The 19,311-nt window shown below is 62.8% G+C and overlaps 2 protein-coding genes across 10 annotated transcripts in view; both read right to left on the bottom strand.

Moving 5' to 3' along the window:
* Nucleotides 1–14,171, bottom strand: part of SLC17A9 (solute carrier family 17 member 9) — a 19,166-nt gene extending 4,995 nt beyond the window's left edge. For 7 of the 9 annotated variants that reach the window (XM_006921965.3, XM_015597209.2, XM_015597210.2 and 4 more), the window contains exons 1-5: nt 8,859–14,171; nt 3,580–3,777; nt 3,134–3,273; nt 1,421–1,520; nt 74–204 (exon numbers count right to left, since the gene is read on the bottom strand). In XM_006921965.3, the coding sequence (XP_006922027.1) occupies nt 74–204; nt 1,421–1,520; nt 3,134–3,273; nt 3,580–3,777; nt 8,859–8,914 (625 nt within the window). In that variant the 5' untranslated portion in view covers nt 8,915–14,171. The remainder of the gene's footprint in view (nt 1–73; nt 205–1,420; nt 1,521–3,133; nt 3,274–3,579; nt 3,778–8,858) is intronic. The other 2 variants (XM_015597207.2, XM_025039814.1) reach the window with 1 other exon arrangement.
* Nucleotides 14,172–14,370: 199 nt separating this feature from the next.
* GID8 (GID complex subunit 8 homolog) lies at nt 14,371–18,483 on the bottom strand. Its single transcript, XM_006921964.3, is given in 5 exon segments — nt 14,371–15,167; nt 16,190–16,214; nt 16,216–16,385; nt 16,687–16,883; nt 17,885–18,483. Coding segments are annotated over 5 exon segments (684 nt in total). The 5' UTR covers nt 18,003–18,483; the 3' UTR covers nt 14,371–14,993.
* Nucleotides 18,484–19,311: the final 828 nt, after the last annotated feature.

Below are 19,311 nucleotides of genomic sequence, written 5' to 3'. Positions count from 1 at the left end.
CGGGGCCCGGGGGCCGGGCCCTGGGCCTCCTGGTAGCTGCGTTCACGGCACTCGCCCACCCGGCCGCGGTTACCTTGTTCACTCAGCAGGTACCTGTACACGTAACACACCCACAGCAGGGTGAGGCCACCGGACACGTAGAAGACGCTTTGCCAGCCGTACCAGTCCAGGAGCAGGGAGCCCACGGCCCCCGTCATCAGCGTCCTGGAAAGCAGAGGGAGCATGACGATGACCCTCGGTTCCACCCAAGGAGATTCTGAGCCAGTGCCTGCCGAGTCCCCAGGAACCCGGGTGGCCCCATGGGACGGCAGACTTCCGGACGCCACGCAGCGTGACGCGGCACGGGACCCTGCGTTTCTCGAACGTCTTGCTTCCAGGGCTTCACATGGGCCTAGGATTGTGGTGCGCATCTCGTTAAACTGAAAAAGGCCGTGTTCTCGAGAGAGTTTTCTCGAGAACACGTCGGCATCAAACCTCCATGCTGTTTCAGCTTCTCTTATCGGAGAGGACGGAATTCTAAGGTTTCTGAACACAAAAAAGCACGTCCTGCTGATGGCATTGTCACTAAAAGGCCCTGGGGCCCACCCCTCCCTGCACAGTGGTCTCCTGTCTGTTCAGGGACTGATCCCCGGCTCGCCCTGCCCTGTGTCCCCCATCTGCCAAGGGTCGGCCAGGAGACCTTTAAAGAGACGGGGGGCAAGCTGGTGCCCGCACTGAGGCCAGCAAGCCCGTGGGGGCTGCCCTCCTTCCGAGCCTCCTTTTTTCCGTCTGTGAGGTGGGCACAGTCCCTCTCTCCACCCCCTGCACACACACACACGCACACACACACAGAAACACACACATACACACAAACACACACACACAGAGGCCCAGGCGAATGGCGTTTCAGAAAAACAAGGACTCTTCCCTTGTGCAAGTATGTCCCCCATTGCTGATCTGAAGTCACATGGCACTGGGTGCCTGGGGCTTTTATTTGGGCTGCTCCTGGCCCACCCACAGGCACCCCACCCGCTGAATTCTTGCCTGGACCGCAGAGCGGTGAAGGGACGGGCCTGAGCCGGGGGTTGGGGGGGGCATGAGGCCCTATCAAGATGCGAGACTTCCTTGCCCCGAGTGAGGCCTCCACATGGACCTCTGGGTGGCTCACGGAGGAACATGACACGACATGTCTCCTCCAGACTGAGTGCAGGCCACCTCCCCCACCAGAATGGCCCCCCGCCAACCCCCGTCACCTGCCGCCAGCACCAGGGGACAGGAAAGGCCCAAAGGGAAGCACTTTGCAGAGATGGGAAGCGGCAGCCACCGCCTCCGGCGCTCAGAGCCCGCCCGCCCGTGTCACCCACGCAGCCTGTGGCCCTCCCCAGCCCACCTCCGGAGCTCTGCCAGGAGCGCACCCGTGCCCGCCCCCCGGGGGGCTCACCCGAACTGGGAACCGCAGCCCACGGCGCTGTAGGTGAAGGCACGCTCACTCTCCCGGACCTTCTGCGACAGCAGGCTGGTCAGCGCGGGGAAGTAGAGCCCTGGAATGAACAGAGTGCCGAGGCCCGAGGCCCGCGTGGCACCGGGTCCCCAGGGCTCCGGGGGCCGGCGAGGGCAGCTGGCAGAGGGCGAGAGCCGGCTGGGAGCTCTCCGGGGCCTGCTGACAATGGGCCAGGCTGGGTGCCCCTCGTGCCAGCCTCACCCCGAGGGACCTGCAGAGACCTGGCTCTGCCACGCACATGCATGCACACGTGACACGCGCACACACTGACCGCACTGGCACACGTGGTCACACACGCACATGTTGTCACACTAGCCCCTGCCGTCACACGCTCACACACACAGCACACAGAGCACCAGTGAGACCTGAACGGCCCAGCAGAACCTCACTGCTGGGTCCTAGAGCGCCACGGGCAGGCGGGGGAGGGCGCGTGGGACCTTCCTGTATGTGTCTCCGCTACTTCCTGTGAATCCATAATTCTTTCAAAATCTCATTTCAGAAAACGGCACCGAAACGGCAGCTCCTGCCCGTTACACCGTGTTATTTTCCAAAAGCTCTGGGTGTGGGCTGAGAAACAGGGGCTGCCTTCCCCTATCCATGCTGAGTGCCGGTCACCCAGGGCGACAGCTGCCCTGAGCCCTGGTCTGTCTCCTGCATGGGCCACAGCCCGGCCGCACAGGGGACTCCCCATACCCCCAGGGGGACAGAGAGAAACAGCCCGAGTCGAGGGCTCCACATGGGTGCCCTACGGCCCAGCCCTGGGACCTGTGCCCACAGGATAGAGCACTAGCTCTGGGCCACGTGGGGGGCACGTGTGGTGGGTTCCCAGGGGCCCAGGAACCTGCTCCGGACCACCAAGACCATGCAGGGCCCGGACCGGTGGGGCTGGTCAGAAAGAAGGCACAGGTAAATCCCAGGGGACCTGGGTCTCGGGGGCTGCGCCCCAGGATCTGAGGGACAGCAGGGCCTGGTCTGAAGCAGGTGGGGAGACGCAGCGAGGAAGGGCCCAGAGCCCACACGCTTGGACGGCCCCCGTGCTGTCGACACTGCTGGTGTGGCAGGAGCTCAGGGACTACCCTTTCCCTCGGGAAGAGGGGGGCTGTGCACCCCCTGCCACCCGCTCGGCTGGACCACCGGCATCTCTGGGGGCCCTGCAGAAGTTTAATGCCCCGGAGCGTGGGAGCCAGAGGTCTTGGGAAACCTGGGGTCCCCATCGTGCCCGTCAGCCTGGAGACACTGATGCACACGGCAACCTGGCTGCCGCCCAGGTCCCCAGAGGAGCCTTTAGGGCATGGGAGACGCCTGACGTTCAAACGTGCCAGGCTGTGAAGCGTTTCTAGAAACAGAAAGCGGTCAGACCCCAAGGCATGGCCATACAGCCCGACGGCCCGGGGAAGGCGCCAGGCAGGCAGCTGTCAGCGGGGACGGCCCCTGGGGACCGCCCTGCGCTGCCCGGGCCAGGCTGGAGGGTCCTGGGGCCTTCTCAGCCACGGCGCTGAGGCGGTGACGCACCTGCTCGACAAGGCGGTGTGAGGCACACCACACGGGGAGCTTGCACCAGCGCACGCATGCTCAGTGCCCCCCGGCACGAACACGCACGGGCCAGCACACACGTGCACGCACACACACTCGCTCTCGGCTGCAGCGCCCTACCTTGGAGCAAGCCCGTGAGGATGCGTGAGAAGGTCATGAAGACCAGGTGGGCGCCGCCCAGGTGCGTGAGCAGCGGGGTGGCCGCGGTGATGAAGCCCCAGGCCGTGGCTGACAGCAGGATGATCTTCTCACCCCCGACCCTGAAGGGGCGACAAGAAGACGGTGACCGGGCAGTGACCGGGCTGAGCCACCAGCCGTAGGCAGAGGGGCCCGTGCCATCCATCCTGGAGCAGCCCTCTGCAGCAGGGCCAAGGCGACAGCAGGGCCCAGCGTGGCCCCTCTGTGCCCACAGCCCCAGAGCCCTCAGCAGGGCGCTGAGTCCCGCATGGGCCTCCAGTCCCCCAGGGCCCAGCCCCCGCCCCCGGGCAGGGCCTCTCCCCAAGTTAATGCCCTGGAGCCCCCTCCCCTGGGAGTAGCAGCAGCCAGGCTCGGGAGCAGGGCGTTACCGGTCCCCCAGGTGGCCGCCCGCAACCTGGGTCAGGCAGTAGCCCCAGAAGAAGCTGCTGAGAGCGATGCCGGCCTCCTTCTTGTTCCAGCCGAAGTCCTGGCTCATGGAGACGGCGCACACGGGCATGCTGACGCGGGTGCAGTACAGCAGGCACGTGCCCAGCAGCAGCGTCGCCGTCCATGCCTGGCACTCGGGCCTGTGGTGGTGGGGGGTGCGGGGGTGAGGCCTGGGAGAGGCAGAGACCCCCTCCGTGCACGTCGAAAGCAGGACGTAGCCACCTCTCGAACGTCTAAATGCCCCTCTGCAGACTCTGGAGATGTCGCCCTAACAGCAGAGGTTGGGAGCAGCCTGCGTGGCTGGCTACAGGGAGGGTTACACAAACCCCCATGGCCATGGACCCAGAGGGCCCAGGATGGCAGCCAGTGGGAGCCGACAGCCAGGACCCTGCTGAGGGGGCACAGGCTGGGCAAGAGGACCCCCGCTGAGGCGGAGGGGAAGGGCCCCTCGGCTGGGGTAGGGCCCTCCCGCAGTGGGAGCAGGATGGCCGGCCCCTGCAGGGCCCCTGGGAAAGCTGAGCCTGCCCAGAGGAGGGCAGAGCTGGGCGGCCAGCGAGGGACACAGTGCTGTGGGGCCCCCTGGAAGGTCCTGAGCTGGGGCGAGGCAGCCCTGGTGCTGGGAAGGTCACCAGACAAGTGTCCACAGAGACACTGTCCATGGCACCCCTGGCCAGCGCTCCTCGACTATCGGTCACCGAAACCGAGGGCAGTCAGGAAGTGCCACAGCCGGGAGATGCTGGGGACATCAGAGAGAAGGCGCAGAAAGCCGAATGCCCTGTGGACTCCGTTTTGCAATCCTGTGTCAAGATCGGCTCACTGCCGGTGACAAACACAACCACGCTCATCTCGATGTGACTGGGGGGCAGGGTTTGGAGGGGACGGAGACACTGTGCTGCCCCTGCAGCACCCCTGTAAACCCAGATCCGTTCCCAAAGACGAAGCGTGCTTCTTACAAACGAGGGGGCGAGCGTGGAGCCTGAGCCGCCGCTTGCGTGGGCGGCAGCAGGGGGTGGGGTGGCTCTCTAGGCTCAGGCTGCAAGAGCACCTGGGGCGGACAGTCTGGGGAGAGGCCGGGAGGGCCGCTGGAGGGCTGGAGCCCTGGCCTGGACATGTCCCTGGGGAGGACGGACCTTTGAGGCCCTGGGGGTGGCATCGTGCCCGAAGCCACTGCCGACCGGCCTGGAGCCGGCGGGCATCGCATACGCCAGGAACCTGATGAGCGGCTGTGATCAGATGTGCTCAGAACCTCGAGGGCAGAACCCGCCTGGAACGGGGCCTGCCTCGCAAGGAGAAGGGCCAGCAGCGGCAGCAGCTGTCTCCACGGCCTGGCGTGGCTCCGTGCCCACCATCCACGGCCCTCCGTCCACGGCCCTCTGCCACCCTCGGACAACTGCAGTGGCCACGGCTAGCCCGTGCTGCGGACAGGTCTGGGGGGACGTGGGACCAAGTCGCCTGGCCTCCTTGAGCCTGTGTCTTCAATGAAGACGTCCCCGTGACGTCTGCCTCCTGCACAGGCCAGCAAACAGCAGTGTGACCCGGGCCCTGACAGGGAGCCACCATGAGTGGTCAGGATGGAGCAGGGCAGCAGCGCCTCGTTCCTCCAGCCGCATGTCCACGTGGGTCCCCTTCGCAGACCACAGCGCAATTTCCACAAAGCAGGGACCAAGGCAGGAGGACGCGGCCCCAGCATTCCAGGCCTGCCGTGGGCTCACGCCCCCTCCGCTGCTGCCCCCACAGAGGCCGCAGGTCCTGCACCTGCCAGCAGAGACAGCTAGCTCAAGGTTCGAGACCATCGCTCGAGGCTTTTGGGGTGAATGAGTCCGAGCTCTGAACAGCCGGCCTACTGTCCCCAAACAGACCCGTGCTGGCAGGCCGGGCCCGTCCGGAGCCTGGGAAGCAGTGGCCGAGTGTGCCCAGCTCTCGCTGGACAGTGGTCTCACTGAGCAGCTCCCAGGAAGAGGCTCGAGTGCTGTCTGGACCCTGTCCCTTCCCTGGGCCTCGGTTTCCCCGTGCGCGCAGCACAAAGGTTGCAATGGACCTTGGATTTCAAGCTCAGAGTGGGTGCCACGGGTAGGGCCCCAGGGCACCCTCTGCTGCTATCTGCTTTGCATATTGGAACTTCCTATGTCCAGTGAAAAAAAGGGCCTTGTGCCCAAAATAGCCACAGTTCCCATAATTCCAGGCACCGGACGCTTGGCCTTGCCTCCGTTGAGGCTGGTGAAGATGCTGCACTTGGAAACTGCCCAGTGACCCCTCAGTGACCGCGAGGGAAGGGACCCTCCCATCAGGCCTCCAGCCCACTTGCTGGTTCTTAAGATACTACGGGAAAATCAGAAGCCGGGACAAAGGGAGCAGCAGCGTGGTGGCAGACAGAGCAGGTACCTTCGGCCTCCCCTGCTTGAGAGGCCAAGGTGGAGGGGGTGCGCCCCTGGGCGGCTCCCCAGGTGTCCCTCAGGTCTTTACAGGACCAGGCGGCAGGGGCAGACCAGGCATCTGCAGGTTCCTCGAGCCCTGGGTGGGGCTCAGAGCCCGTCCGCATCCGTGACATGCGGCCCAGGCCCCAGGGACTGAGGCTGCTGCGGGCTCCTCAGGGGTTCCAGCGGACCATGGAGGCGATGCCCCGACTTCTCCCCCAGGCAAACCCTGGGGCTTGACAAAGCTTGCCGCCGAGCACCCCGCACAGCCCGCTCTCCGCGCCCACTTCCATCTGAGGAGCTGTGGGCCTGTTGGGGACATCGGGGACATCACTCCTCCGGGCAAATGCTCCCAGTGGGCTTAGCAGGGAAGCAGGGCCCTGCTGGCCAAACCGCACCCCTCCCGGATGGACGGGGCCAGCAGGGCGCCCGCCGTGCCCGCTCCACAGCACTGCCGCGGCCCCCAGACGCCCACGCGGGGGCCCCGCGTTTCCCTGCGCCCCGCGCAGAGCCTGTGCATGCACGCGTGTGCCCGGTGCTGTTCTCACTGCCTGCTGCATGAGGAGAGTACAGGGCCCGGGCCCCAGGCTCCCACCCCCCACGAACAGCTGTGCCTTTAGAAAGCACCGAAGGGTCGCCTGCGGGACCGCACCCCCAGCACACCCACTCCTCCCGCAGGTGCACCTGGGCGGCCCTGACACTTTCTGTTTGCTCTCTGGGTGGAAAGTCCCATTAGAGATGGCAGACACTGGCGGCTCCGGAAGGTTGGCCAGGTACGGGAATGCGGTGCTGCCCCTGGCCTCCGTACGGCCACAGGAGGCCCAGAAAGGCATGTCAGCTTCCGGGCAGTGGGTCGGCTCTGAGCCTAAGGCCCCTGCCAGGGCGCTCCCTGGAGAGCTGTGTCGGGCAGGGTACTGGAGGCCCCACAGCACCGTCCCTGAGCTAGCGAGCACTGCCAGCGAGGTGGGCAAAGGGGTGTCTTCCACAGCTGCTGGGGACAGAGAACAAGGAAGTTTGGCTGGAGGAGGGACCCAGCTGCAGTCAGCTGATTAGGACACTGGCCCCAGGTCCTCCACTGGAGGGCTGGTTAGGAAGGCTGGAGGGGCTTCACCCCGCTCACCTCAGCCCTGAGCTGCGGCCTGTGCCCACAGCTAGGATGCTTCCTGTGAAGCTCCTAGAAACTTCTGCTTCCTGCAAACGGCTGGGGTGCATGAGAAGCATCCATGGCTGAGCAAACATGTGGTCACGTGGCTTCTTGATTTAGCTCAGGGACGGTGCTGTGGGGCCTCCAGTACCCTGCCCCACACAGCTCTCCAGGGAGCGCCCTGCGGACGCCATAGGCTAGGAGGGCAGCAAGCTGGAGAGGACGTGTGGGTCCAAGGCTGCTGGTCACCCCTGCCCCTGCAATGCTGCTGGAGAGTGGCCAGGCCTTCTGGGCCGCCGTGAGCACACAAGTGGCAGCCCATGCCCTGGGCCAGCCGAGCCTGCAGTACTTACTGCCACTGTCACTGTCTATTCAGGTGTGACAGCTCGACTCCACCCAGGACCCCACAGCCCCCTCCAGGGCTCCTGGGGCCCTGCCCCCACAGTCCTGGGCGCGAGCACAGCACCTTTCTACACCACGTGGGGGGCGGCAGCGGGGGAGTAGTTAAGGCAGAGCCAGGCAGAGCCAGTTCAGCAAACTGTCATTAGTCACCCGAGAGGAGAGTTTTGGAGAGTTTGCAGAGTGCTCTATGGCCCTAGGTAGCCAGCAGCGTGGGGAGGGAGTCGGAGGCAGGCCCCGGGGCTGTCTCTGGTCGCGCACACCCCTGTCACTGTCACTCGGCTAACCCCAGGACATAGGGCCATCACTGGGGCTTCCGAGCGCTCACCTCGGCCAGCCCGTCCCCCTCTGCTCGCAGTGCCCTGTCCCTTCTGGCTTCTTTTGAACATCAGCCTCTCTCCATCTTCCCCACTAGTTCTGCCTTCGTTTTGACCCAACACTGGGGGACTGTCCCTTAGGGCCTTCCCGCCCCCCTGTGCTGGTGAGGGGCAAACGCAGGAAGATTCCATCATCTTGCAGGAAGTAGGGGGAAGTCCCTGAGAACTCAAAGCTGGGGGCAGGCTGGCCCTGGAATCGCAGGGCCTGACTTTGGGCCTGGGATCCGGCTGGCTTGGCGTCAGGCCACAGAACCAGAGCCAGGGCTGAGCCTCAGTGGCCTGGGGGCTCCCCTGGGGACCCCACCTGGTTCCTGGTTGCTATCTGCCCGCGGCAGTGGATAGTGCAGACAGATATGAAATGGGTGGGTAACCTGCCTGGGCCTTTCCTCCCCCACTGGGCCCTTATCCACATCACACACGACACATGATGGCAAGAGTCAGCCACCCGGCCACAGACTCCGGCATGTGCTGCCCTCACAGGCCCGTGACTGCCCTGCCAGGTGACCCTGGACTGTTCCTCAGGGCCCTCAGGTGTGGTCACAGGTGTGATGCTCCTGGCAGGGCCAGTTCCAGGGCGTGAGGCCGTGCCCGGGAGCCATCCCTCTTCCTGTCCAGGTGGGTGGCCCCCACTGGGGAAGGCCTCCCAGGCCGCTGCTTGGCCTGCACACGCTGCCTGCATTACTCCTGGGCCCCTGGGGAGGGCTGGGGGCACGCCTGGGGCCCTGGGGCTGGATGGAAGGGAGGCAGTCCGAGGTTGGGGTACCTGTGCGCTTCTTCCTCCCGGGGCAGGGGCTGACCCCAGGCAGAGCGCAGGGGGCCGGGCAGCGGGATATCTCCGAGCAGGACGCACTGCTCCCTCCCCACCCGCCTTGCGCCGCACCACCGACCTGGACCACTGGGCGTCCTCTGCCGAGTCCCTGCGAGCCGGCTCCGGCGGCGGCATCAGGCACGGACGGCCGCGGCGCAGTGAGTACGGGGCCGGCTCCCGCCCCGCAGGCCCACGCGGGCAGCGCCGCCCAAATCCACGTGTCAGTCCCAGCAGCGCTTCCGTCCGGCGCTCCCAGGACGTGTCGCCCCCGGACTGCCACCGCAGCGGGCGGGCCGCAGGCGGAGCACACGTCGTGGTCTCCGCCCCACAGACGTCCCGGGGGAGGCCGGCAAACCTCCGAGGTCAGATGCTGGGTCTCCAGCCTCCCGCGGCTCCCCGGAGTATGCCTGGCAGCGTCTGGCCGGCGGCATGGCGCGGGGGCTCGCCGGCGGTGCACGGGGAAAATGGGGATTCGGAGGGGCGGGGCCCGTGGCGATCCTGACCCCGCGCCGGCCTTGGACACACTGCTGGAGGGAAGTCTGCAGGGCCGGCTGTCAATGAGGGTGCTGGTGGTCCCCACCCCACAGGGCCGTGAGCATCAAACGGGAGTCAGGGGTGGATTAAGTGTGAGCCTAGAAAGACTCAAGGTCAACTGGCTTTGCAAGTAGATCTTTGGGGGTGGGCTCTGGTCTGTGACCCTGAACCAGGGGCCAGCGCTGGGCGGCTGAAGCTGTGTTCACGCAGCAGGTGCTCGCTGGAGGGGCCGGAGTTCCTCCCAAAGCTGCCTGCCGAGCTTCAGGAGGCCCTCGCCTGAGAAGCCTGCTACATAGTCCCACCCTCGTGACAGACACGGCCAGCACAGAAAGGCTGGGACACTGGGACACTAGGACGACTGTGTCCCCAGCCACTCTGCTTTCTCCAGCTGCCGCCTCTGCGCACACCCCGGCCCACCGCTATCCCTCCCCACTGCAGCCTGGCGCCCGGGCCAGCTCCCAGCACGAGGGGGTTCTTCCCACGCTTAGGACAGAGCCTAACCGTCCCTACACCACGACCAAAGCTCGAGACTTGTCGCTAAACTCGCTTCCCATGACCTTCCACCCTCTGCCTGATACTTCGCTCCCCTCTGCCGCACCAGCTTCTTTGAAGTTCCTTAGGGAGACCCAGGATCGCTTTGTCGTGGACACTTGATTACCTAGTCCCTTTCCTCCCAGAGCTGGTGTTCTGGGCGGAGAGACACAACACAGACACGGGGTGCGGGGGGTGCTGCTTCTGCCATTGGGCGGGGCGGGGCCGTACCCCTGCAAAGATGTGTATGGGGTCTGTTCCAGGGGAGGAGGAAGCAAGCAGATGGGGACAAGGGCAAGCCACTCAGGTTCTCGGGGCATGCCCTGGGGCCCTGGGGCTGCAGGGGACCCAGCGGGGTTGTGGGGAGAGGAACAGGTCAAAGCAGCGGTGGCAGTGCAGACCCCACAGGCCTCGGGGTCCAGGAGGCCAGCGGGGCTGAGGGTGGGAGCCATCGGAGCATCGCGGATCACTTGGCTACGTGGACAGCTCAGGGTGACCAGCATGGAGGCGGGGAGGACACAGCCACTGCAATGCTCCAGGCCAGAGCGGGGGGCGGGGTAGCCAGGCAGGAGGGCTAGGCCGAGTACATGGGCTGGGTGGGCAAGGGATGGAGCGGGGTCTGCCTGAGGGGGCTCAGGGAGCAACGCTGGGCTTGGCAGGGCCTCCTGGTCTACGTCCTGCGGAGGAAGGTTGGGGAGGGTTCGGAGGAAGGTTGGGGAGGGTTCATGGCAGCCACTGCAGCTAGAAAGTGTCACATTCCATAGGAAGCCTACAAACACTGGTGTCGGCAGCAGCCGCGGTAGACGCACGCTCTGCAGGCTCTGATTCTGTGCGCTCCCTCCGACCCAGCCCACCAACCGCCCTTGACGTTCACGGCGAAATGACCGGGGGCTGGCAGCGGACAGTCACAGTGAGTTGAACGCCTGTTGTTCGAGAGAGGGGTCGATGTCGGTGGCGGAGCTGTCCCAGCGGGGATGCTGGCTCCTCTCGTCCGGGTCTCTCGTGCGGTGACATGCCACAGAGGTTTCTTCACAGCCCCCACCTCACTGCTGTGCTGCCTCCGCTCCCTCACAGCCTGCAGAGCCAGCCCCACTGCGCGGGCCCGGCCACCACAGCCCCGGCAGACCACGCGGCCCCAGCCACCGCAGCCCCAGCAGACCACGCGGCCCGGCCACCGCGGCCCCTGCAGACCATGTGGACCAGGGCCTGGGCCCCCCCCGGCGCCCCGTCAGCGCTGCCAGCTCTGCAGCCCACCACACACCATTCCTCCCCCTGAAGATGGGGGTCGGTAAGTGGCACTGACAGATGACCTCGCCCGCCGCTGACGGGTAAGAGTGAGAAATAGTCTTGGCTCTGGATACGACCTGTGTGAACCAATGGTGGGAGACTCCCCCGGAGCAGAACCGATCCCGAATGGCAGGGAAACAGAACTTGAACCCAGAAGGACGAGCTTCGTGGTGACGGGCTCTGCAGCGGCTCGTCCTTTGGGTGCTGGTGAGGTCAGCTCGCGCGTCACACGCACTGCGGTGCGGCACCTGTCTCACAGAGATGCAACTGCAGGGCCGCGGACACCGCAGGCAGAGCCCCCTGGGCCAGCACACCCAGACCCCGCCCACCGCGGACCTGCCACCCGCTACCTGCCACCGGGGCTGGGGCCTGCTGACCACCGGGCGGGGGTGGGCACGGGGAAAACTCAAGATAGCCCGCCCGCCGCAGGAGGGTCTGCCACTGCCAGTCCTGCCCACGGCCCGTCCTCACCGCAAGGAGGACGACCTCAATGGCGTCGCGGAGCTCAGGCACGACATTGAGACAGGCGGGGCCACGTGCTGGGCACCCGGGCTCCCACTGCTGCGGGCGCCGTGTCAGCGGGAGCCGCCGGCCGCCTCCTGCAAGGCGGGGAGAGCCACGTGAAGAACACGAGGACGGTGCGGGCACGTGGGGGTGGCAGGCTCTCCCATCCTATTCTCGTCCAAGAGGCCTGCGCGTCCCAACGGCCACATCCCACAGTGCCCCACTGCGGCACAAAGCCCCTCGCTTCTGTACTTCACCAGAGGGCACGGCCACTGTCACTCCACGTCCCTGGCAGTGTCCAACAACCGCTCACCTGGAAGACGCTGCCGGCCGTGACAACACGGGAACCGCGGCCCGAGGGACACAGGCCTGAGCACCAGGAGCAGGGCCTGCGTGGGTGTGGCCGTCCCACTGACCCACGCGACTGAAGCCCTCCCATGCCGGCCGTCACGCAGGACAGCCAAGTCGGCCTCAAACCCGCGGGGTGCGGCCCGACACCCTGCTTTCTTCCCTCGCACGGCAGTGAAGCGCCAGCTCTAAGGCCAGCGACAGGTTTCAAGCGACACAGGCACACACAGACGAGGCAGGCTGGGAGCGGCTCCGAGCGGGGATGGAGCGACAGCTAAGCGTAAAGGGGCGACACTCGGCGGCCCTGCCCATGTCCAGCTCTAACTCCGCGACACTCGGCGACAAGGCGGCAGCAACGCGCTTCGTTCTCGTCCTCCCTGGACCATCTTTACGGCAGAAAAGCTTTCAGAGGACCACGCTGAGAAACGGAAACACTTCACTGCAAAATTAGGGAGCAGCAGCCAAGGCAACCTCCTCTGCGTTTTCCAAATCCCCGAGGGGGACACCCGCCCACGGGACCGGCACGAAGCCACAGGGTCCAAGTGCGACGACACTCGGCAGCACCGACAGCAGGCGACGGCTGCAGGGTTTGCGAGACCCATGCCGACAACACGACTTACCACCGATCCACAAAAGCAAAAGAGGACATGTTTCTGGACATGTAAAGAAACAGCACACGTGGTAGCAGAGCATCATCGTCGGAAGCCACCCTGGTCCAGGCCGACGAGGACCGGCGCGGACGTCCTGTGTCTGACGCGAGGTGTGCAGGCCACTGTGGCCACCGCTGCCTTGCGCCTGCCGCTCCCTTCACACGGAGACCCGGCAACGCAGCCGGGGGACCTGCTCCGTGCCTGTAACGCAGGGCACGATTCTCCCCGGCACCTCTGGGTCGGCCACTCCAAAGCCTCCAGTGCGCAGGACTGAGACACGTCCTGGCACCTCAGAAAAACCATCCTCAACGTGTTTCCCCTACACGTCCTTACAACGCGTCCTGACTGGCCAGGATCGCCTCTGTGTCCCCAAGGCCTCCCGCGGGGCGTGTCGCGTGCGGGGGGACCTTCATCTCTAACACCAGTGCGAGAACCGCGCACCTTTTCTGGAACCTGGAAAACTCCATTTGAAGGGCCGGGTACCCTAGTTCTCACCTCCTCGGCAATAAGCCCTGTGCTAGAGTTTCCACACGCGGCTGAGCCTCACACAGCTGCCGTCGGGGACAGACCAGAGCACCCTCTCACCGTGTTCCTGCCAGGCATTTTCTACAAGAAAGTGTGAAAAAAAGAATCTCTGTAACGTGACATTTTAATAAACACGACGGAGGTCCAAGTGAGGTGAAGCAGAAGATTCGCGCCATCCCCCAAATGGCTTAGTTTGCCGAACACGCAGACTGCCAAAAGGGGGCTCACGGGGAAAGACTGCGAAGCCACTGTCTTCGGAGGCTGCAGCCCGCTCGCAGGTCGGGGGAGTGAGGGCGGCGAGGACGGCACCTGGCTCACTCCGAAGTGACTCGCTTGCCGAGTTGGTAAGCCAAAGGGTGACGCTCGGCCTCAGAACCGCTCCGTGACGTGGCAGGCGCGTGACGAAGGCCATTGGGTCCCAGGGCTCTGCGGGGAGCCCCTGAGCTGACTCCCCACAAGCACACACCTCAGACCCTCCCGTGACGGCGTCGAACTGATCACGTGCCAGTCACGCCGTGAACGGCCTCATACGCACTGTGACACGGGTCAGGGAGATGGGGACTCCCTGCGGCTCTTCCAGAAACCGACTTCCGGCTCCACCTCTCCTCGTACCTGTCACCGATTCCGCTGTGGGTGTCATTTCCCTGAACACTAAAAGTCCCTTTCTTTCCAACTTGTGACCTCCGACCTCAGAGGACATGACCCTGAAAGGTCACATCTGAGACGACGATGGGCGGAGTGGGTCAGCACTCCCAGGGAGCTGGGGCGGGAACCCCTGCACCGCCAGCGAGCCCTGGGGCCCCCCGTCAGCACCTCCTCCAGACGCCCCCCGCAGGGTCAGCACCCAGTAGTCCACAAAGCCGACGTCTCACGCCCGGCGCGAGGGACAGAGGAGAGCACAGGATGGGGAGGCTACGGACATGGCCGACACGGCGGAGCGAAGCCGTGGACAGGCGCACATGCAGGCCGAGGCCGGCCGCACGCCGAGGCCGGCTGCCGTCAGCACGGCACGCCCTCCTAGGCACACGGACCAGGCACTGTGCTCCCCCAGCTGCCGTCACCACGGGGAACAGCCCCCGAAACGTGTGTTCAGATGACTGAGACTTTCTAGAAGCCACTTCGCTCGTTCTCGACATCAAAGAGAAACCTTTATTTTCAGCAAACCTAGAAGCGAAAATTCATGGATCCACTAGGAAAGAATCTCTCACCACATACAGCACCAAAATATATATTTGAAAAATTAAAAAACACGGCCCCACCCGTCTCACACACGTCCCCAGAAGCCACACAGCCCAGACAGAAAGGGAAAAGAAATCACACTCGATATCCTCACACACGGCAAGTCTTTGAGTCAGGGTTTACAAATTTATAGTCTTTCCTATGAAAAACGAAAGAAACGGGACACCGAGGAGGCGAGGGAAACTTCTACACCATGGCCTGAGGCGGCGGAGAGGGTCAGGAAGCTGTGTCGCCTGCCTGCGAGCGGACAGAAAGCAAAGCTATGGTCAGTGCTTCTCGACGGGGTGGGAGGCCTGAAGGCTAACTGGTGTCCCCAGCAGCCTGGCGCGCAGTGGCCAACACATCCCTCAGGAGCAGGAGGCCACACGCGCTGGGCGCCACCGCCACCACCGCCGCCTGCAGGACGCCACCGTGCAGTCGGCCGTCAGGCTTCCAGAGACGCTTCTTCCTCTGCGAGCTGTCCAGCCCTTAACAGGGTCGCTTTTCCCTTTAAAAGAAGATGCCGAGTCGAAAATCGTAAGGGGGGGAAGAGCCGTCTCCTGCGCCGCCGCACGCTCCGGAGGTCCTGGGCCGGCCGCGCGGGGCCGCCCGCTGACCTACTTGGGCTCCTCGATCACACCTTTACTGAGGTCCGTCATTTTGGGATATTTTACTTTCTTCTGGTCCAGCTCATTCTGAGCCCAAAGGAGCAGTTTCAGTAATTTTGCCAGCTTGGGTGTAGACTCCCGGTTTTCGTAATCGAGGACAGCTTGGTTCACTTCGCTCCACACCTGGAAGAAAGGGGAGCCGATGACGAGCACCCACACAGTGCCGGGTCTGGGGGCGCGCATGTGAAACACTGGAGCCCAACCACACGGGCGAAGCTGCTCGTTCACCCAAACTAGCACGACGCCCGTGCCCGGGAGGCGGGCACTCTGGAGGGTGCGAACCCACGTCTCTGCCCAGGGCTCGTGGTCTGGCAGCAGACGCCACGTGTGGCCTGGCGGGCAGGTAAGGGCCACGAGCCAGGCTGGCGGAACTGTGAGTAGAAAAGCAGGATGGGGTGACACAAGTTTAAGAGCACACCTTCCAGCACAGTGGGGGTGATGGGGACAGGGAGCTGCGTCTGGGAGGTGACAAGCCGCCAGGTGGGCTGGAACGTGGAAGCAGCAGCGAAGACGTTTCAGAAGCAACTGTGGGATTTTAAGCAAAAAACACTGGGCCACCTACTCCTAAGAGTCTCCAGACGAGCAGGAGGAAGGTTAAGATGAAGGAGACAGGTGGGCAAAGGCCTGCACAGAGGTGACCTGGGACAATGTGGGTCTTAACTGCAAAGGTCCCGTGCCTGCAGAGGGTCTCAGCCAACACGCAGCCAGCGCTCCGGGTCCCCGGGGGCTGCAGCAGCAGGCGGGAGTCCGTGGGCATGGCAGCACGCACTGCCCCGCCAGCTTCTAAGGGGACCTGAGCATCTATGGCCGGGGACCTTTGGGGGCAGGTACCGAGGAACCTATACACAGTAGTTCACTTCTGGGGAAGTCAAAGCTACACACGGTTTTTCGACTACGCACGACAGGTGACCTAAACCCCGCGTTGTTCCAGGGTCAACGTTCTAAAGAAGTCACAGCTCTGAGCTGTCCCCAGTTCGACACCGTAAGAGAGGGCACACGAGAGAAAAGCTGATGCTGTCGCACCGCAGTGCCACACGTCCAGAAACGAAGCCTGCCACTCGGCAGCAGCTTCGCCAGGCACTGTGTCTGTCCGGAACCCCCACTCCGGAGCCCGCCCAGGGGAGCGGGAGGGCGCCCCGTCTCACCTTCTGCCGCTGCATCATGCTCAGGGTCTCCGAAGGGCGACTCCTCGGGGTTGTCGAAGGCCAGCAGCGCCAGCGTGCGCTCCATCTCCGTCAGGCACTCCCTGCTCTCCTCGCCCTGCTCCGCCAGCTGCGTCTGCGCGAACTCCAGCGCCGCCTCTGTCTCCCGCTGGCGGATCAGCTCGATCAGGTGCTGTTGCTGGTCGGGGCGAAGGCAGACAGGCTCACACCCGCCCCGGGCCAGGGGCGGCCGGCGCCGCACTGCGCTTCCGCGCCCACAGGACGCCTGAAAGGCCACTGTCCTGGCCTCCGAGTGACTACACTCGCACTAACAGCAAGAGGCTGCTTCTGAAACCCAGAAGAGAACAGCCAACTCGAACCCCTTCCCCACAAAGATGAAAACATCCCGTCCGCACAGACTGGCCTCGTCATATCCGAGTCATCACAAATCACCCAACTCATCGAACGTGCGCACGCCGGGCCCTCTCGGCCAAACCCACCTGCAGGTGGAAGTATAGATAGCGGTTCGTGTCCAGCAGCTCCGGGTGGAGGCTGTTGATCAGGGCGATGGCCTCCTGGATCTGGCCTTTCAGCAGCATCTCGCGGATTTTGATTCGCTCGTCGAGGGTTTCCAGGTCCACACTCGGCTCGATCCCGGATTCCATGCGAAACTTCTCCGCGGCTTCCTTAAAGCCCTCTGCAATGAAAACCATCCTCGGTGCTCAGAAAGCCAGCGAGACGTGAATGCAGAGCCCCTCCGGCGCTAGGAGACCCATTCGCCTCGAGTAACTAACCCGAGAGGTTCCGCAGTGACACCTCTGTGGTTTCCCCAGTATGCCCTTGAAACACAGGACACCATCTCTTTCCGCCCCATCCAAAACCGCTCCCCCGCCAGCCGGAGGCGACAGGAACGCATGGAAGCCCGCTATGCTGCTGTGGGCCCCTCTAAGAGGCTGCCATTCCAGGTCCAGTGGCAGCAGGTCTGTCCAGGTGAGGTGACATGCACTGGCCACACCTTGCAGCCTGCAGGGACCTGCCATGTTCACTCCGGGGAGTCCAGTTCTCCACGTCAAAGCAGCGTGTACCTCTCCCCGACCTTCTCTCCACACCCACACCCACACCCACACACACACCCACACACACCCACACACACACGGGGTGATACTTCCTCCTCACCTTAGAAAAAAATCTCAACAGAACCTATAATGGGGGCACTGGTAGCTAAAGGGAAGGAGACATCTGGGCTTCCCTACCCTGTAGAGTGACCCGTTTCCTTTCTGGTGTCAAGGGGAACTGAGTGTTAGCTACAGACCACTTTGGTGTCCCCCCTACGTGCTGCCCCTCCCCCTTTCCTCCTCCGAGCTAGGCACCTTCCAGAAGCAGCCCAGTACAATTTACCAGCCTGGCCGGAAAAGACCCATGACCTGGGCTTTAAACGTACTTCAGAACGTTAATTATCTCGATTGACTACAAAACTGTCAAAAGCCAAGAAACAGGTGTTCGCCTCAGGTTTCAGGGACCTGAAACGATGACCTCACTTCTAGAAGAGGGTGTCTAACATCGCGACGTATGAAGCCGAGCTAGCGCTGCGTTTCCACGACGTCTGAACACGTGACTTCACCACGGAACCTCAGCGGTGTGGTTCCCAGTGCGTGGACACAAAAGGAGAATCAGCAGAATCCCATTGTAAGCCATTACCTGTGACCAGGTAGTTCATGATGAGACGATTCATGTCTGCTCGCTGGACGTGTAAGTTATTGAGTTTTTCCATCCACTCATCTTTCGTGATTTCATCGGATTTTTCTGCATAACTCATTCTGATTTACTTCTACAGGAAAAAAAAATTTTTAAGAATTGGTGAAGAGCTGTGTAACGACCGTGTTCATTTCAGACACAAACACAGCGACGTAGTAAAAAGTAAAAGGGAGAGAAGGAGAAGCTATTTTAAATCTGAAAAAGAGCAAGGTTAAGGATCAAGAAGAAAGCTGGGACGTTCAGAAGATGGGATGAACCTTCCAAGGGTCTTAGAACCAAGAAGTCAAGAGGTCAAGAGGTCGGCCGGGGTCAGACCGAGGAGGCCCTGCCAAGTAAGAAAGGCGCTTAGACAGATTCTCCCCTAAGCGCAGAGGACAGCACCAGGGGCATAAGATGAAGAATTATGCGATGGCACACGTGCTCCAAAGGAGCTCGCCATCGTCCACCCGGCAGACTGACAAAACCAAAGTCTGACGAGACCAGTGTTAACGAAGACGTGGACCTCAAAACGCTCTCACGCGGCTGTCAGAATAGACGGAGCTGCAAACGAGGAGTACACGTGCTCAGCTCTCCTTGTAAAGCTGAGCACGTGTACTCCTCACGGCCCAGCGATTCCACCCTGCTAGGCTGATACCCCCCAAAACACACCACGGGGCACCAGACACAGACAAGCCTGCTCACAGAAACACTGTTCAAAATGGCAGAAACACGGAGGCCCCCGCTCAGACGTTCATTCAACAGGTCTAAAATCCTTGGGCAGATATACTTTGGAATCCAGAATTTTTTAGATTGCACAGAATACACAGTACAATCTACAACACATTATATGCCAACCTCTCTAGGTCTAGGGCAGCACCCCATAACCAAATGTGACTTCTGGGAAATGTGTGAGTGTTCGTACTGAGCGGAATAGAGGCCATTAATCAGCCTTTGCCAGGTCAGGTTTTGCCATCGAATAGATTAAAAACACTTCCGGTTTGCAGAGCTACTTGGATTTTAGGGTTGCTGAGACGGAACTGTGATCGTGTATTCACATAACAGAATTCACTAGAACAGTTGAAATAAATGGACACGAACACGCAGATGACTCTTAGAAACCAGCTGGATGAATAAAGTGAGTTGCGGCAGAGGCCCAGCTTTGTACAGAACCGAAACAAGACAAACTGCGTAGCATGTGCTTTAGCATATGAAACCCAAAACTCAAGAGGTGGCTACCGTGGGAGGTGCAGAGAGGTGCAGCCCTGGGAGCACCCGCTGAGCTCTTGAGATGGATAGCGAGCCCACTGCCGCCCACTTCGTCAATACGTTGGACACTACACAAAGTACATACTAAACTGCTTCAGTAAGTTTAACTGAAGGGCAGTGAGTGG

The sequence above is a fragment of the Pteropus alecto genome, unplaced genomic scaffold (genome assembly GCF_000325575.1).
Source record: "Pteropus alecto unplaced genomic scaffold, ASM32557v1 scaffold45, whole genome shotgun sequence".
In the NCBI taxonomy this organism is placed as follows: domain Eukaryota; kingdom Metazoa; phylum Chordata; class Mammalia; order Chiroptera; family Pteropodidae; genus Pteropus; species Pteropus alecto.
The sequence above is the reverse complement of the archived record's forward strand: the minus strand, read 5'-3'. Positions and strand labels throughout refer to the sequence as shown.